This window comes from Prionailurus viverrinus, chromosome B3, assembly GCF_022837055.1.
Source record: "Prionailurus viverrinus isolate Anna chromosome B3, UM_Priviv_1.0, whole genome shotgun sequence".
Classification (NCBI taxonomy): domain Eukaryota; kingdom Metazoa; phylum Chordata; class Mammalia; order Carnivora; family Felidae; genus Prionailurus; species Prionailurus viverrinus.
Genome location: NC_062566.1, coordinates 93,273,809 through 93,293,556, shown reverse-complemented (window position 1 = coordinate 93,293,556; position 19,748 = coordinate 93,273,809). Strand labels below are relative to the sequence as shown.

General features: G+C 37.2%; 1 protein-coding gene across 2 annotated transcripts in view; it reads right to left on the bottom strand.

Moving 5' to 3' along the window:
* Window positions 1–19,748, bottom strand: part of KLHDC1 (kelch domain containing 1) — a 55,271-nt gene that overhangs the window by 24,000 nt on the left and 11,523 nt on the right. For both annotated transcript variants that reach the window (XM_047863591.1, XM_047863592.1), the window contains exons 2-7: window positions 16,020–16,090; window positions 15,427–15,544; window positions 14,879–14,997; window positions 7,574–7,652; window positions 5,612–5,695; window positions 235–318 (exon numbers count right to left, since the gene is read on the bottom strand). In XM_047863591.1, the coding sequence (XP_047719547.1) occupies window positions 235–318; window positions 5,612–5,695; window positions 7,574–7,652; window positions 14,879–14,997; window positions 15,427–15,544; window positions 16,020–16,090 (555 nt within the window). The remainder of the gene's footprint in view (window positions 1–234; window positions 319–5,611; window positions 5,696–7,573; window positions 7,653–14,878; window positions 14,998–15,426; window positions 15,545–16,019; window positions 16,091–19,748) is intronic.

Below are 19,748 nucleotides of genomic sequence, written 5' to 3'. Positions count from 1 at the left end.
TTTTCTGGTTATGCACAGAAGTGAAGGATTCTCCTCATTAAAATATGATTTATAAATCATGTGTGATTACTCATGTATAGTCTGTTTAGGGGATGGAAGATAAATAAAATTTAATATTGAATGGCATTTTATTTACCTAGATACTTTGAATGTTCAGTTGTTCCCCCAAATCAGAAAATAATTTTTGTGAGCAGAAGCACACATAAAAATATCATTTTCATGAAAAATACTAACCAAAACACGTCCGCCAAAGATATAGCCCTTATGTCCAAGAACTGCACACGTGTGCGCGGCTCGCGGCTGTGGTGGGACTCCACCCTGCAGGCAGAGAGGAGGAAAAAGAGTGCAAAACTTGAAACATCTCTAAGGAAGTCACACTCATGCTCAGTATGAGAAATACCTGACTACCTAGTCACCATTACCCCTATAATTCAATAAACACCCTGATGCAAAAGTTCATTGTAGGGACGCCTGGGTGACTTAGTTGGTTAAGCACCTGACTTTTGGTTTCAGCTCAAGTCATGATCTCACGGTTGGTGATAACGAACCCCACGTATGGCTCTGTGTTGACAGCATGAAGTCTGCTTGGTATTCTCTCTCTCTCTCCCTCTCTCTCTGACCCTTCCCTACTAATTGCTCTCTCTCTCTCTCAAAATAAATAAATATTTTTTAAAAAGTTAATTGTAAATAGTAATGATTATAGATAAATACTGCTCTTCAAGAATGAAATTTACTCACCCTGATCTTTACTTTTTCTTTTACTTTTATTTTTTATTTTTTAAAATATACATCCAAATTAGTTAGCATATAGTGAAACAATGATTTCAGGAGTAGATTCCTTAATGCCCCTTACCCATTTAGCCCATCCCGCCTCCCACAACCCCTCCAGCAACCCTCAGTTTGTTCTCCATATTTATGAGTCTCTTCTGTTTTGTCCCCCTCCCTGTTTTTATATTATTTTTGTTTCCCTTTACTTTCTAAAGTGTTTTTCTTAGGGGTACCTGGGTGGCTCCCTCGGTTGAGATTTGACTCCGGTTCAGGTTAGGATCTCATGGTTTGTGAGTTAGAGCCCCATATTGAGCTCTGTGCTGCCAGATCAGAGCCTGGAGCCTGCTTCAGATTCTGTGTCTCCCCTCTCTCTCTGTCCCTCCCCCGCTCTCTCTCTCTCTCTCTCTCTCTCTCTCTCAAACATTAAAAAATGAATAAAATGATGGAACAGAATAGAGAACCCAGAAATGGACCTACAAATGTATGGCCAACTAATCACTGACAAAGCAGGAAAGAATATCCAGTGGAACAAAGACAGTCTCTTCAGCAAGTGGTGCTGGGAAAACTGGACAGCGACATGCAGAAGAATGAACCTGGACCACTTTCTTACCATACACAAAAATAAACTCAAAATGGATGAAAGACCTAAATGCAAGACAGGAAGCCATCAAAATCCTCGAGGGGAAAGCAGGCAAAAACCTCTTTGACCTTGGCTTCAGCAACTTCTTACTCAACCTGTCTCCAGAGGCAAGAGAAACAAAAGCAAAAATGAACTACTGGGACCTCATCAAAATAAAAAAGCTTCTGCACAGAGAAGGAAACAATCAGCAAAACTAAAAGGCAACCAACAGAATGGGAGAAGATATTTGCAAATGACATATCAGCTAAAGGGTTAGTATCAAAATCTATAAAGAACTTTTCAAACTCAACACCCAAAAGACAAATAATCCAGTGAAGAAATGGGCAAAAGACATGAATAGACACTTCTCCAAAGAAGACATCCAGATGGCCAACCGACACATGAAAAAATGCTCAACATCACTCATCATCAGGGAAATACAAATCAAAACCACAATGAGATACCACCTTACACCTGTCAGAATGGCTAAAATGAACAACTCAGGCAACAACAGATGTTGGCGAGGATGCGGAGAAAGAGGATCTCTTTTGCATTGTTGGTGGCAGTGCAAGCTGGTGCAGCCACCCTGGAAAACAGTATGGAGGTTTCTCAAAAAACTAAAAATAGAACTACCCTACGACCCAGCGATTGCACTACTAGGCATTTATCCAAGGGATACAGATGTGCTGTTTTGAAGGGACACATGCACCCCCCTGTTTATAGCAGCACTATAATTCAGTAATTCACAAAAGTCCAAAGTATGGAAAGAGCCCAAATGTCCATCAATGGATGAATGGATAAAGATGTGGTATGTATGTATGTGTGTGTGTGTGTGTGTGTGTGTGTGTGTATATATATATATATATATATATATATATATATATATATACATACATATATATATATATTACTTGGAAATCAAAAAGAATGAACTCTTGCCATTTGCAACTACGTGGATGGAGCTAGAGGGTATTATGCTAAGTGAAATTAGTCAGTCAGAGAAAGACAAAAATCATATGACTTCACTCATCTGAGGACTTTAAGATACAAAACAGATGAACATAAGGGAAGGGAAACAAAAATAATATAAAAACATGGAGGGGGATAAAACAGAAGAGACTCATAAATATGGAGAACAAACTGAGGGTTGCTGGAGGGGTTGTGGGAGGGGGGATGGGCTAAATGGGTAAGGGGCACTAAGGAATCTACTCCTGAAATCACTGTTGCACTACATGCTAACTAATTTGGATGTAAATTTAAAAAAATAAAATTTTAAAAAATGAATAAAGTGTTTTTCTTAAATGCCTGACACTATTTGGCAAAATAAAATTTCATGTAAATTTCACCTTGAAATATAAATATTTAAAAATCAAATTTAAACTATTCTTTCCTCACTTCCCTTTCCCTGCCCCCCCCCCACCCCTGAGGTAATATTGTGAGCAAGCAGTGCACAGTGTAATAATCTCAGAGACCCTGAAAAATTAAATCTGCCCCCTTAAAACTCTTGATATCTCAAATTCTACAGTAAAACTTTCACTCTTACTTTAAGCCAAACAGTCCTTTGTAGCTTGCTAAAACTCTTCCCATTAACTAATAACACTTTTCTACACTTTACTTTGAACAAATACAGCAGATCTTTTCTCTGGAGAAGTTTTGTATTCGTGGGTAAAGACAGAGTATAATGGGTAGATGAATTAATGAGATTCTAAGGGAAATTTTTCTGCATAATTTCCACGTGTTCATGGTAGGAGTCTTTCTTTATGCATTTCATTCCAAGTTCTAAAATTTTTTTTTTCAACGTTTTATTTATTTTTGGGACAGAGAGAGACAGAGCATGAACGGGGGAGGGGCAGAGAGAGAGGGAGACACAGAATTGGAAACAGGCTCCAGGCTCTGAGCCATCAGCCCAGAGCCTGACGTGGGGCTCGAACTCACAGACCGCGAGATCGTGACCTGGCTGAAGTCGGACGCTTAACCGACTGCGCCACCCAGGCGCCCCTCATTCCAAGTTCTAAAAGAACCTTTTCAACATTTTCAGCACATTGGCTACTGAATGTGGGCACAGGAAGTTTAAACTCTACATTCAATATCAGAATTTCCTCGACTTTTCAGGCTTACTTGAATCACTGTCCCGAAACCAATACAGTAAGAAATTATTCAGATATTACCAATTTAACACTTAAATAAATGAGAGAGAACCTTCTGAAATGTGGTCCCCAGTCATTCCAGCAAAACATAGTTTATATTATTACCCCACCCCTGATCTGAAATTTTGGAAAAATTATTCTACTATAAACATATCTATTATGCAACAAATATTGAATTTTTATCAAATACATCTCATAACCACCTAAAGCTTCTGAACAAGTTCACATAATTCTAAACAAAAACAAAGAAATGGCATCTGCATTAATCTGTAACTGCATAAATAATGCACAATGCTTATTAAGTTGCTTGAAATACTGAAAATAACTCAAAGATCCCAATTACTAACATACTGTTCTTAAGGGATAAAAATCCCATGTAGGAAAAACACCTTCAACCCTTCTATTTTACAGATAACACACTACATGGCTTATCTGAAGGACATAGCTCTTTTATGACAGAATTAGAATGCAATTCCAATTTTTTTCAACTTTTACACCAATAATTGGTACACTCTACCATGCTGCCTTGTCTTTTGATGTTGATATTTGGAAATAATAAAGTAATTTAAGAGTGTCCCTAAAAAATGAAAAGAGTGGATTCCAGCTACAACCATGTCAGAAAAACTTTCAGATAAAATATAAATAATATAAAAACTTATTTGAAGAAATCATCAGAGAAATTACAGTGAAAATATTGGTAAATATGAACTAAATTAGGGACATGTGCATGTAAGACTACTACAGCAGGAAGGGAGGGCTATGAACTGAGGTAAGAAGGGAAAGAAGGAGCCAGAGAAAGACTTGAAGTTCAAATATAAGTACCTCAGCTCCCTCATCCCCAGGAGCACATCCTTTTTTTTATTTTTTTAAGTAGGCTCCAGCCCAGCATGGAACTTGATCTCATGATCCTGAGACCAAGAGTTGCATGCTCCATCAACTGGGCCAGCCAGGTGCCCCTACAGGAGCATGTTCTAGAAATTCGCCTTCAATAGCTATAGATCCCTGATTTTTCTCTAAATAGAGGGTACAGATGCCTGAAAAAGATCTAGGATGAGTTTCAGTAGATCCATTCTCAACAATTTTCTCTGCACTTGCTTGTTCAAATATAATTATGTGAACAGAGATAAAATGCTTTTATTTCATTAACAAAAGACATAAATCTTAAAATTCAAATGTATGTATGTCATATATGCATATTAGTGGACAATTTTGGTTTTGCCTGTTCAGCATTCCATTCTGCACAGTTCTGGTGAGTTCGTCAGCCACAAAATCCTGCTCCCTTAGGGTAGGCCTGAGACTTGGGCCTAAACCAATTATCCCCTTGGCAACAGGGACCAATGTAGAGAGTGGGAACATGCCCAAATACAACCACAGTCCTTTTCTAAGACTTATTTGTAGACATTGAAAGAATACAGCACCAGTAGAAAAGACTGTTTGGATAGCCAGGACCATATTCCCTTCTAAAAGAGCTGGCTGGTCTGCAGTAGACAGAATGGAGCTAGCATATAAAGAGAAGCAGAGAGAAACTAACAGAGATGGAAAACATTGTTGCTGTTGAGTAACTTGGGCAAGTTCCTGAGGCTCAAGCCCTTGCAGCTCTTCCACTGTGTGAGCCACTCCAAAACAGACTTCTCTCCATGTGAAAATTCATTATATCTTAAACCAACTTGAATTTGTGTTTGTTCACCAGCACTTGAAAGAGTATTAATAATGTATTTTTTGTCATGCTATAACCGCATGTAGATTTCAAGAGTTTATGAAATATGGGCTTTTTAAAATTGTGGACTTCATTATAAAAGGACATTTTAAAAGTGCCATTATTAAATAAGGACATCACACTTGTGGCTAAAGAATGATGATGGAACCCTCTTTAGAAGATTTTTCTAGAAAACCTTAGCTAACCTGGAGAAAAATAGGTGATTAAAAAAAAAACTACTAGTGACAGTACTCGGGGACCCCCTTAATATATAAATATAAACTCAATTGCTAAAATCCAAGTAACTTAGCAAAACTGTATCCTTTTAAACTATCAATGGATATATCAATATAAAGAAAGGTAACTTTTTACAATACTTACTTTAATTTCTGGTTGGAACCAACTCCGTGTCTTTGTATCAAATATATGAACATCATTATGCCACCCCCAGAATATCTGTTCTTCCTAAAACAGAAGTTTTTTAAATATTTAAAAGCTTTTATAAATTTTAGATTAATGTTATAAATTTAATTGCATATTTACCAGTGAAATAATAGGCACCATTACAAAAACAGAGTTAAGTGTTAGCATAGTCATAAAGCTAACGCGTACAGCAGTGGCTCACAAAGTGTCGCCTCCAGGCCAGTAACAGCCACCACCTGGCAACTTGTCCTCTCATAGCATTGCTTCCAGTGAATCATAACTTTACTCATTGATAACCTGCCAATCCTCTCAAGGATTGTCTCTTTTAAACTTGCAAAGAACAGAATGACATTTATATTTTGCAATCTGTTTTCCTAGAGTACATGCTCAGAATTCCTAATCTTTGCAATTAGGAACTTTAGGGGACCATGGTTCTTGTTTCCAAAGAGTTCCAACCACTTCTATTTAACCAAGCAGTTTGTTCGCATAGGTCAAACTTGTGCTCACTCTCTTCTTTGTCTTCTAGGAAACAAAACTGTCAGCGAGGTACCCATTTAGCAGTTATACTATATTTAGCATCTCTGGATTGTTGAAATCCTCTGTTACTACTCTACTGTGTTGGTTTTATGTTCTGTGCCAGAAATACATCATTCATTTTTGGTAGCACTTGTGAAACAAATTAAACAAACTAAATGATTTACTTAATTTAAAATCTAAGAGAAAAAAATCTACTGGTACACCAGAAACTTCAGGACATGATCCTTAGCCTAACCTGTACTAGAGGAGAAAAAAAAATGAGTAAAAAAATTAGATACAAGTAATGGGGATGTATAGTTCTGGAAATTATCAGTAATACTGTAAGTAGCAAAGCTTTACACATATTTTATTTTAAAACTCAAAAACCATGGAAATACACAGAGAACTTTTTAAATACCCGTATACAAAAACATATACATGAAGTGTACATATATATTTATATTATAATGTACAAAAATACTATATGCTAGTAGAAGGTAAAACCAAAGAGTTACTATGTATCTTGGTGCTGGGATCAATGTTGTGTTTGTTTGGTTTGGTTTAGCTTAAGATTTTATTTTTAAGTAATCTGTATACCCAACATGGGGCTTGAACTTTCAAACCCAAGATTAAGAGTCACATGCTTCACCGACTGAGCCAGCCAGGCACCCCTGGGATCAATGGTTTTTACAGTTATCTTTTAGGGGCGCCTGAGTGGCTTAGTTGGTTGAGAGTCCCATTTCAGCTCAGGTCATGATCTCTCGGTTCAAGAGTGCGAGCCCCGCATTGGGCTCTGTGCTGACAGATCGGAGCCTGGACCTGCTTCAGATTCTATTTCCCTCTCTCTCTCTGCCCCTACCTCTCTGTCTCTCTCTGTCTCTGTCTCTCTCTCAAAAATAAATAAACATTAAAAAAAAATTTAAGTTATCTCTTAAAAGGTTTCATTTTTATGTCATGTCTTATTTCATTAGTAATAGATTATTCTCTAACCAGTAAGACGTAGGAAAGGTAATGTCACTATCAACTTACTGCATTACAGAGGCCAGTCTGAGCTATGAATAGTTCTGGTGGACATACCTAAAAGGAGGTGTGTATCGGCAACAGCCATTCTGGTTATCTATGAACAAAGTTTTTCCAAGTTGTGCTAAAGTCACCACTTGTCTAACAGAAGCAGGTGTGAGTGATGAATGTAAGAAATTACTCTGCCAGTAGCCATGAAGGCTAATACCACTAGGTGAGAGAACTTCCTCCAACTGAATCTAAATCCAAAAGAAAGAAAACACATTTTTTTTCCACAGTGTCAATTATGGCAATTTAAACTGAGAAAGATTGGGCTCATTGTGTCTAGAGACTTTAAGGGGATACTAAATTTGAGGAAAATGTAAACAGTGGTTACTGTCTTACCCAAGATGCATCATGAACATCAAAACAGTCCTGGAGTTCACTGTGTCTCCTACACCCATAGCCACCAAAATATATTAATCTGAAAAACAAGTACAAGAGAACACATTTCAGATGTTCTATTTCCAGTCTGTTTGCAAAGGAGCTCATCTCTCTCTCCCCCTAGTAATCTAAACAAGCCAAATAAACTACAAAACCACAGTTAAAAAAAAAAATCAAGCAGAGAAGGGAAGAATCCTAAATGAACTAATGCCAGAAAGTGATGAGTTCTCAATAGGAGAGAAGAGACACGCGCACAGCTGCTTTCATTCCTGGTGCAATAGCAAGAGGAGGAAGAATCCGGGACAGATAGGCTTTGTAAAAGACACCCAAAATTTTATAGCTGCATGTAGGCTGGCATGGCAAATTAGAATCTTAAGAAAATCAGCACAGTGGGAGATTGAATCCACTCGACAAGTCTTTCACATAGTCTTCAGAGAGCTCATAGTTGGTCACAAATAGGCAATAATCTACTAAACTGAGTCTTCTAACATTTGAGATCAGGACAGAAGAGCTGACGGAAATACCTCAGAAGCATACTAAGCCATTACAGCACACAGGATGCCTGCTCTCAAAAGCCCAGAGGAGGACATACAAGGCTGAAAATGATCTCCTAAGGTATGGAAAGCGAAAGGGGGGACTGGAGAGCAAAGAGAACTCCCTAGTAATCCAAAGACCTACCAATGAGGCTACAAAACAGGGAGAGACCTTCCACGGTTCTGAGGCTTGGAACTCTGTGAAGCACAGCAGAACATCTTTGGAAAATCTGCGATGCTCAAACATGGGGTCCTAGCAAAGGAAAGTCCTGATCTTGCCTCAAAACATCTGAAGCCAGTTGTACAATGGAATCAAACTAAAGTTATAACAGCCTCAAACACAAATCAACTACAAATGAGACTGACTGAACTCCCACTCTAGCAGCTTGAGAAAAACATAAAGGACATGTCCTTTTCTGAAGATAAATATCATTTTTTCCAATCTTTACCATTCTTTCACACAGAATGTCTAGCACGTGGTAAAAAAAAATACAAGATACATGAAAAGGTAAAATAAATAAATAAATAAATAAATAACCTATGATCAAGAGAGCAGAGAGCCAATATAAGCTGACCACAAGGTGGTCAGCATGGCATTTACAATAACTATGATAAACTATGATAAAGATGATAACAGACCTAGTTTGTAAAATGTGGACAAAATGCAGGAAGAACAGAACAATTCCAGCAGAGACACAGAATGATGAAAAATAACCACTAAGTGGAAATGCTGAAAATGGGGGAAAATGTAAGAAATAAAGACTTGAATAAACAGGCTTCACAGGAGGCTGGACATAGCAATGGAAAATACCAGTGAACTTGAAGATAGGCCAAGAGGTTAATAAAAAGTATTCAAATTAAAACAAAGAGAAGAAAAGGGTGGGGGGAACCCAGAGAGCCCAAGCTCTGTGGAACAATATCAAATGGCCTAATGTGCACTAAACAGGAGCCCTTGAAGATGGAGAGATAAATAAATGTGTAGAAGAAATATTTGAAAATTACTAAGAGGTTTCTAAAACTGAGGAAAGATATAAACCCACCAACCCAAGCTCAGCACACTCCAATCTGGATAAATACAAAGGAAACTACAAGCAGGAATATTTGTTAAAAAAAAAAAAAGTTTATTTATTTATTGAGAGAGAGAGAGAGCATGTGCACAAGTATGAGTGGGGGAGGGGCAGAGAGAGGGAGAGAGAAAGAATTCCAAGGAGGCCCCACACTCAGTGCCAACAACAACATGGGGCTAGGAGATCATGACCTCAGCCGAAATCAAGAGTTGGAAGCTTAGCCAGCTGAGTTATCCATGCTCCCCCATGTAGGAACATTTTAATCAAATCAATGAAGAGCAAAAATAAAGAACAAATAAAGAAAAGCCAGAGTAAAAAGACATATACCGGGGAACAAAAACACGAATGAGAGTGGATTTCTCACCAGAAAAATGGAGGCCAAAAGCAATGTCATAAAATCTTTAAAGTGCTGAAAGGAAAAGACAAACAAACAAATAACCTGTCAACCTAATGGGTAGAGAAAAAAGTCACAAAGGAAATTAAAAATTACCTTGAAATGAATGAAAACACAATAAAACAAACAAAAAAGATAATGCAATAAAACAAAACTTATGGTGTACAATGAAGATGGCACTCAGAGGGAATTTTATAGCTGTAAATGCCTACAATTTATTTAAAAGATCTCAAATCAATAACAGAACTGTACACATTAAGGAACAAAAAAGAGAAGAGCAAACTAAACCCAAAGATAACAGAAGGAAGGGTTTAGTTTAATTAAAGGGTATAAGCAAAATAGTAAATAGAAAAAAAACCAACAAACTAAAAGTTGGTTCTCTGAAAAGATCAACACAATTGACAAATCTTTAGCTAGGTTGACAAAGAAAAAAAGAGAAAACTCCAAGCACTAAAATTGGAAATGACAGAGGGGATATTATTATCAACATTACAGAAATTAAAAGGATTTTAAGAGAATACTACAAAAAACTATGCCAACATACTGGATAATTTAGATGAAATAGAAAAAATTCTGGAAAGACACTATCAGAAATGGCTTGTAAGAAATAGAAAAACTGAATAAAACTATAATAAGGAGATTGAATCAGTAATCAAAAAACCCACCAACAAAGAAAAGCCCAGGACCAGATGGCTTCAGTGATAAATGATATCAAACATTTATAGAATAATTAATACCAACCTTCTCAAAGTCTTTTTAAAAAGAAATGAAGAGGAAAGAACATTTCCTAACTCATTCTATGAGGCAAGCCAGCCAAAAACATTACAACAAAAGAAAACTACATATATCCAATAAGAGATTAATATCCGGAATAAGTAAAGAACTCCTATAACTCAACAACAAAAAGACAACCCAATTTTTAAAAATGAGCAAAGGGCTTGAGTGGACATTTCTCCAAAGAAGATCTACAAATGGCCAACGGGCATATGAAAAATGGTCAACATCACTAGTCTCTGGGGAAATACAAATTAAAACCACAATGAACACTACTTCACACCCACTATGATGCCTATTATTTTTAATTTTTATTTTATTTTTTGAGAGAGAGACAGACAGACAGAACATGAGCAGGGAAGGGGCAGCGAGAGAAGGAGACACAGAATCTAAAGCAGGCTCCAGGCTCTGAGCTGTCAGCAAAGAGCCCGATGCGGGGCTGAAACCCACAAACCGTGATATCATGACCTGAGCTGAAGACAGATGCTTAACCAACTGAGACACCCAGATACCCCTGCCTATTATTTTTTAAAAAGAGGAAGAAAAAGAAAAAAGAAATAAAGGAAGAAATGGCAAGTGTTGGCAAGGATATGGAGAAGTTAGAACCCATGTACAATGCCAGTGGGAATATAAAATGGCATAGTCACTGTAAAAAACAATTTGGTGCTTCCTCAAAAAATTAAACATAGAATTACCATATGACCTGAAAATTCTGTTAGAATTGAAAACAGGGACTCAAACAATACTTGTAAGCCAATGTTCACAGCAGCATTATTCACAATAACCAAAAGGTGGAAACAAATGTTCATCAACAGATGAACAGATAAACAAATATGTAACAGGGCATACAATGGAATGTTATTCAGCCTTAAAAAGGAAGAAGCCCCGATACACACAACATAGTGAACTTTGAAAACATTTTAAGTGAAATAAGCCAGACACTAAAAAACAAACATTGAATGATTCTACTTCCGTGAAATATCTGTAACAGGCAAATTCATGCAGGTAGAAAGTAGATTAGAGGTTACCAGAAGTTGGGGCGAAGAGGGAACGGGGAGGTATTGCTTAATGTCTACAGAGTCTCTGTTTGGAGTGATGATAAATTTTTTAACTAAATACAGAAAACCTTGGTTTGACAGCATAATTCATTCCAGAAACATGCTTGTAATCCAAAGCACTTGTATATCAAAGCAAATTTCAAGAACCATTGGCTTAGTTGTGATCATGGGACAATCAGCATCATGTACTACTCATATTGCAAGACACTGCTTGTTTATCAAGTTAAAATTTATTAGAGGGGCACCTGGGTGGCTCAGTCAGTCAAGCATCCGACTTTGGCTCAGGTCATGATTTCGCAGTTCGTGAATTCGAGCCTTGCATTGGGCTCTGTGCTGGCAGCTCAGAGCCTGGAGCCTGCTTCAGATTCTGTGTCTCCCTCTCTCTCTGCCCCTCCCCAACGTGCTCTCTCTCTCTCTCTCTCTCTCTCTCTCTCGCTCTCTCTTTCTCTCTCTCTCAAAAATCAATGAACATTAAAAAAAATTTTTTTTTAGTTATTAGAAACGTGTGCTTGTGTTGCAGAACACATTACTGGCAATCCAAGGTTTTATGTACTGGCGATGGTTGTACAATCCTGTGAATGTACTTGTCCACTGCACTGGACGCTTACGTATGGTTAAAATGGCAAATTTTATGTTACATGTATTTTATCATGACTTTTTAAAAAGGTGTAGTAAAAAGTAAGTCCCTCTCCTACTCTCAGTCACTCAATTTCCCTGCCTGCGGCAACCACTGTTACCAGTTCCTTGTATATGTGAACAAGAAAAACTTCAAAGGACCAAAAACATACTTTGTAAGGTTAGGATCAATTAAGTCTAGGACACAAAAGCACTAACCATGAGGGAAAAAATGATAAATTAGACTATATTGAAATCACATTATACCATTGAGAGAATAAAGAGATACATGCCCAACCGAAATGTTAACGCTTATGTACCAAAATACATAGAAGAATGCTCATAGCTATATTATTCCGAAGAGTCAAAAAATAGAAATGACCCAAATGTCTATCAACAACAGAATGAATAAATACATTGCAGTATTTCATTTAATATAATAACATACAGGAAAGAAAACAAACCATAGGTACATACAACATCATGAATGAATCTCAAAAATATAATTTTGGTTAAAGTATAAATTCTATAGGATGCCATATACAACATAAAAAAACAAAAATATATAAAATATAAAAAACAATAACTAATTTAGGATACCAGAAGTCAGGACAACGGTTTCCTTTAGGAAGGGGGCTGAGCATACTCATTAGGAGTGGACATAATGAAGGATTCTACAGTGTTGATGATGTTCTTTCTTTACTTGAGTGGTGGTTACATAAGTATGCCATTTTGTGATAACTACTTAAGGTATACACTTATGATTTATAATAGTCCTATAAGAATGCTCTGTAGAGCTTCAATATCTAAACTAGTGAGGTATTTATACATTAACACATCAATGGAACAGAATAGAAAACTCAGATCCAAATACCAATGAAAATTAGGTAAATACGTGATAAAGGTAGCATCTGAAATAACTGAGTTACAGACAGGTAGCCATTCAGAAAAAGATAAACCTGGATCCATATCTCATATCATTCTCAGAATAAGCCCCAAATGAATCAACAATTCAAATGTAAAAAATAAAATGACAAAAGTACTAGAGAAAAATACATTGGTGAATTAATGTATAACTTTGCAATCAAGATTCAAGATCAACAAGCCATAAAAGAAATTTTTTTTTTAATTTTTTTTTTCAACGTTTATTTATTTTTGGGACAGAGAGAGACAGAGCATGAACAGGGGAGGGGCAGAGAGAGAGGGATCGGAATCGGAAACTCATGTTCAAGTCCTAATGCCTGCCCCCTGCCCCTGTATCTCAGAAGATGACCTTATTTGGAGATAGGTTCTTTACAGAGGCAATCAAGTTAAAATGAGGTCATTAGGGAAGGCCCTACCCAGCATGACTGGTGTCTATAAAAAGGGAAAATCTGGAGACAGATAAGAATAGATAGAATCCTATGTGAACATGAAAGCAGAGATCAGAGTGATGTCTCTACATGCGAACATCAAAGATGGGGCACCTGGGTGGCTCAGCTGGTTAAGCCTCCAACTTCAGCTCAGGTCATGATCTTGTGGTTCACAGTTTCAAGGCTTGCATCGGCTCTGGGCTGACAGCTCAGAACCTGGAATCTGCTTCATAGATTCTATGTCTCCCTCTTTCTCTGCCCCTCCCCTGCTCACACTGCATCTCTGTCACTCAAAAATAAATAAAACATTAAAAAAAATTTTTTTTAAGTTTGCCAGCAAATCACCATAAGTTAGGGGAGAGGCATGGAATAAATTTTTTCTCAAAACCTAGAGAAGGAACCAATCGTGCTGACCCTTTGATCTCGTACTTCCAGTTTCTAGAAACATGAGAAAGCACATTTCTGTTGTTTAAGCCCCTTAGTTTATGGTACTTTGTTAAAACAGCTTTGGCAAACTAAACATTTGTCAGAATTATAAAGGCAATCTAATTTTATCCAATGGATAAATTTCATTTAAATTCATTAAAGCATAGTTTGTAACAGCAAAGGAACAGAAATAATCTAAGTGTTATTTCATTTTCAGGGGAAAGGTTATATAAACCATGGTATGTCCTCAAAGGGGAATGCTATGCAGCTAAGAAAGAAAAAAAGGAAGGAAGGAAGAAAAAAGGGAGGGAGGAAGAAAATCAGCTTTCTAACTAGGGATTCAGAAAGATGAAATATCTCCATGGTACACTGCTAACTAATGGAAGCAGCAGGGTGCACAAGAGTGCACAGAATACACTGCTATTTGTGTAAGGAAGAGAGAGAAAAAAGGAATATGTGCACACACTCCTACGTATTTGCTTCTATTTGCATAAAGTAACACTGATGGCAGTGGCTTCCAAACCTGTCTGCATCTTGGAATCACCTGAGGAGTTTCAAAACATCATAACCCTAGAGATGATCATTTAATTAGTGTAAAGTATCACCTGGGCTTTGAAATTTAAAAAAAAATCCCCAGGTGATTACAATTGCAGACAAGGTTGAGAACCATTGATGTAAGTATACAAAAGATATTAATTGAAGCAGCTATTTGTGCATGGTGGGGGGGGAACAGAGTGGATAGGGACAGGGGTGGGAGCCAGACCTTTCACTGTAGACTTTTTAATATGGTCTTGAGTTTTGAACCATGTGAATGTGTTAACTATTTAGAAATTTTAATTAAATAATAAATTTATTACAAAAAATAGTTGCATCCACAATGCTTATTTTTATGACATGGCTCTTACCCAGGATGCAGAACTGCCATTACCAACAGAGTCAAAACAAGTTTATAATTACATCTTGAAAAAATTCAGACTTTCAAGTTTTCTCTATTTCAGCCACCACCCTTGCTAAAGTGTACTTAATGAGATGATTCTGCTGTATTACCTGTCTTTATATACCCAGCAAGAAAGTTTATCACGTGGTGTGGGTGGTTGTCCTTCAAAATTGGTGATTTTTTCCCAAACGTAGGTTCCATCTCTTGTTCGCAAATTAACAAAATAAAGCTTTTAAAAGAGAAGAACACCATTAGCAGACAGGGCATTTAAAAATCAAGTCTGTGTCTGAGGGATATGTGATCCAAAACTTAATAATATAACTTTTTTTTTCTTTTTGCAAGGTAAAATTTTTCATTGTAAAGTTAATAAAAAAAGAAAGCTGTGTTTTAGAAGTAAAAATGACATATAAAACATACTGAAATGGATCTTTTCTCATCATGCTCTGCCCTATAGACACCAACTAAGCAGGGAGCGAACTCTGAAGCAGAAAGACATGGAAGAGACGAACACAATGGCTGCATTTTCACTCTATTTTTAAAACCTTGTAAGCTTAAGATTTTCTACATATATCTTCTCCTTTAAATATTTGTACGTGAGATTAAGTGATACACTGAATATTACATTTTGCTGTACTCCTGAATTGAAAGAAAATATTACTCGATTGCTGTATCCTTTGTCATCATATCCTCCAAAAACGTACAGCTTTCCATTAATGCAAACACCACAACTTCCTGACATGGAGGTAGGGAGTTCTCCTTCCATGAGGTGCATGGTCCTGCAGCAAGAATAACATGGAATTCCATGACTTTCTAGAAAGGCAAATTAAAATTCCCTTTGAACTCCATGAGTACTCTTTCAGTGAAAATTGCCATTGACAACTGTAATTGAAATGCAATGGTAGCCAATACGGTAAAAACTCTAATCCATGGTAAAGATTTTTCAACCTACTGGGGAAAAAAATCGCAAAATCTTCAGGTTGCACTAGAATTGGGAATTAACTGGTACAACAAAGCAAAGTCTTCTGGGGTTGCCTGAACCTTGAGAGGAATGGTAAACAATGAAGAACGAGCAGAGAGAGGAAGGGAGTGGGGGAAAGAAAGAGCCAGAGAGAATAAAGCATTCAAAGAAAAGGAAAGGGTCATGCTAAACGTTGCAGTATGTTCTAAGTTTGGTCTTAAATTCCCTGTAGTCTATGAAAATATTTAAATCAGATTTTAAGATTGGACATTCTGCAATTTAAAATTACTTACCACAACCCACTATCAATATCATAGGTCCAAATTTCATCATTAGGCAAATATACTTCATTGTCTTCAATTGACTAAAAACAGAATACATAAAATTATGTTTATCAATTACACAGTAACAATTAAATGGTTCCTCAAGATGGAAAATCTGTGATTAAAATGCTGCAAGACACAAAATCATAAACAGGCTCCGAGAGGGTTTCTTTAAACTAAGATAGGTCAAAAAAAAAAAGGAGAAAAAAAGAAATTTTCTAAGAGAAAGTGGGCAAACAAGAAAGGTTTAGAATACAAAATAGCAAGTATATGAGTCTCAAGAAAAAGACTCAGGGCAATTAAACCTTAAAAAGGGATTTGGAGTAAGGGAAAATGGCAAAATAATAACATTCAGAGCAGAATACTGAAGACTACAAAGTCAGGAAGAAAAGGGATATCAAAAGAGGGCAATATATTTTGGATGAAAGGAAGGAAATAAGGAAGTGAATTTTTATAACCTATAATTAAGACGACTCTATCAGATATTTTGATTTACTGAGCATATTTTTTGAGTGCCTACTATGTGCAAGGCATAGTGTTAGGTGTTCATTAAATATAGAATCTAAGGAGCAAGATAAATTTAGTCAAAATGACAACTCAGAATCCAAATAATCTCTAAAGAAGCAGATGACATCAACAGAATAGTACATTCTGACATTTGTGATGAAAAGAGAAATAAGAATAGAGAAATCTTACTTATTTTAAGTGTAAAAATTTAGGGATTAAAACAAATTCTTACATAAATCCACCATAACTTATTAGTCTGTAAAATAATTCAAAAATAACTAGTTTAAAAGATAGCAGTTTAAGAATTTCTAAGACTGTATGATGAGTAAATTATTAACATGCTAAAAAGAGTTGGTTAGTTTTCTCATTGGCTTGTTAAATTTAAAAAAAAAAGTATCTTGACTACCAAGTATCTGACCCCTGCCACCACCTTTCTCTCTCTCCCCTTCCTCCCCCTACCTCACACACACACACACACACACACGCACACACACACTCACATGCACAAAGAAGAAAACCATTGTATTAATTCCAAGGAAACTTTCACTCATGTCTGGCTGTGGAAGCCCTATTAGATAGATAAGTAAACAAATAATTGTAAGGAGTGTGGTAACTGTATGATCCTAAGATTTAATGGCATCAGGGTCCAGTAGCCTCATGTATACACCTTTACAACAGAAACAGTATGAAAATAGATTGTCACTATTCTCCTTAAGTCCCTCAATGCTTTCCCATTGCTCGCAGGATTGTCTAAAATTTCTATGATTCTGCATTATATGGCACATGCTATCCCTCCAAAGGTTATCTTTCCTTTTACTCACTATGCTCTAGTCTTCTTTCAGTTCCTAAATCTCTGCAAATTCCTTGCTTCAACAGGGCCTTCATCTGTGCTCATCTTTCTTCTTGGAATGCTCTTCCGGAATTTGCCTGGATAGCTGCTCATTCTTTGGAAATCAGTTTAAATGTTGCTTCTCTAATCTCCCAGAATAAGGTTACAGGATTAAGGTCCCAATTAATTGCTCTCCTGCAGTACTGTACTTCACTTCCAAGTCCTTTGTATCACACCCACCCACCACTACCACTAATCTATAAGCTTCATGAGCGTGAGCGCATGGGTCATGTTTATCTTGTTAGAATTCTGTTCTGAGAGTGGAGCACAGTACATCGCACATAAAAGGCAAATGTAATGTTTGTTGATTGAGGAGTGAATGGATAAGTGAATAATACTTGTTAAACTGACTACAGACTCACCTTAGCCTGATTGGAAAAAAAAATCTCTTTGAGGGCACCTGGGTGGCTCAGTTAGTTAAATGTCCGATTCTTGATTCCGGTTTAGGGCATGTTCTCATAGTTCATGAGTCGAGCCCTGCACTGCCAGTACAGAACCTGTTTGGGAATATCTTTCTCTCCCCCTCTCTCTCCCCCTCCCTTGCTCACACTCTTTCTCTCTCAAAAAATAAGTAAACCTAAAAATATATCCCTTTCACTAATCTTTAAATGGAGTGGTGCAAAAACACAAATGAATCACAGAAGTGAAAAATTTGGACTTAGTTCCCTCTCATTTTCTCAGAGATTTCATTCCTAAATTATCCCCTCTTTTCTACATCATTAAGTTTTCCTTCTCTACCAGATCATTCCTATTGATGTCCAAACATGCCTTGACATCCCTCATCTTTAAAAACAAACAAACTCTCCCTTAACCCCATCTGCTATTTCTTGGCTCCCTCCACAATAAAACTTCCATGTTAACTACAGTGAATGTCCCTCCTGTTTCACCTCACATTCTCTCATCAATCCAGATTAATCTGGCTTCTGAGCCCATCTTTTCACTAAAACTGCTCTGTGAAGATGACCCTAAAAAAGAGAATTTGTTAACTGATTTATCCAGAAATATGACCCAGAGAGATGGAATATATTTTTTTAAAAACAGACATGGAAAAAGAGAGAGAAGAACTAAGTCTAACCAGAATTTCATTAGCATGTAATAGAATAAGAGTCAATATTTGAAGAGACAAAGGCTGGGAATTTTACAAAATCGTTGAACATCATCAATCCTTGAGATCTAGGAAGTCCTAACAAGTTGCAAGCAGGATAAATAGAAATCCATACCATGATACATAACAGTAAAACTGCAGAATATCAAAGAAAAACATATTTTCTTAACAAGAGCCAGATAAAAAACAAATCACCTTCAAACAAAATGGCAACTAATGACTGAATTCCCATTAACAACCAAGACTAAGTATTAGCCAATATGTTTAATGAAAGTAACTGTCAACCTAGAATTCTACACCCAGTGAAAATATATTTTAAGAACCAAGGTAAAATAAAGAAATTTTCAGACAAACATAAGTTGAGACAGCTGGCCAATAACTGACCCTCATTTAAAGAAATTCTAGGGGCGCCTGGTTGGCTCAGTCAGTAGAGCATCCAACTTTTTTTTTTTTAGTTTATTTATTTATTTTGAGAGAGAGAGAGAGAGAGAATAGGGGAGGGGCAGAGAGATTGGAAGAGAGAAAGAATCCCAAGCAGGCTCTGTAGAGCCAGATACAGGGCTCGAACTAATAAACCATAAGATCACGACCTAAGCCAAGTCTGATGCTTAACTGACAGAGCCACTCAGGTGCCCAGAGCACCAGACTTTTTAAAAAAAAAAAAATTTTTTTAACGTTTATTTTTGAGACAGAGAGAGACAGAGCATGAACAGGGGAGGGTAAGAGAGAGGGAGACACAGAATCTGAAACAGGCTCCAGGCTCTGAGCTGTCAGCACAGAGCCCGACGCGGGGCTCGAACTCATGGGCGAAATCATGACCTGAGCCCAAGTCAGCCGCTTAACCGACTGAGCCACCCAGGCGCCCCCAGAGCACCAGACTCTTAATCCCAGAGCAGAGAGTTCAAGCCCCACAGTAGGTGTGGAGCCTACTTAAAAAAAAATAAAAGAGGGGCGCCTGGGTGGCTCAGTCGGTTGAGCGTCCGACTTCAGCTCAGGTCACGATCTCGCGGTCCGTGAGTTCGAGCCCCGCGTCGGGCTCTGGGCTGATGGCTCAGAGCCTGGAGCCTGCTTCTGATTCTGTGTCTCCCTCTCTCTCTGCCCCTCCCCTGTTCATGCTGTGTCTCTCTCTGTCTCAAAAATAAATAAACGTTAAAAAAAAATAATAATAAAAAATAAAAGAAATTTAAAAAATTTTTCT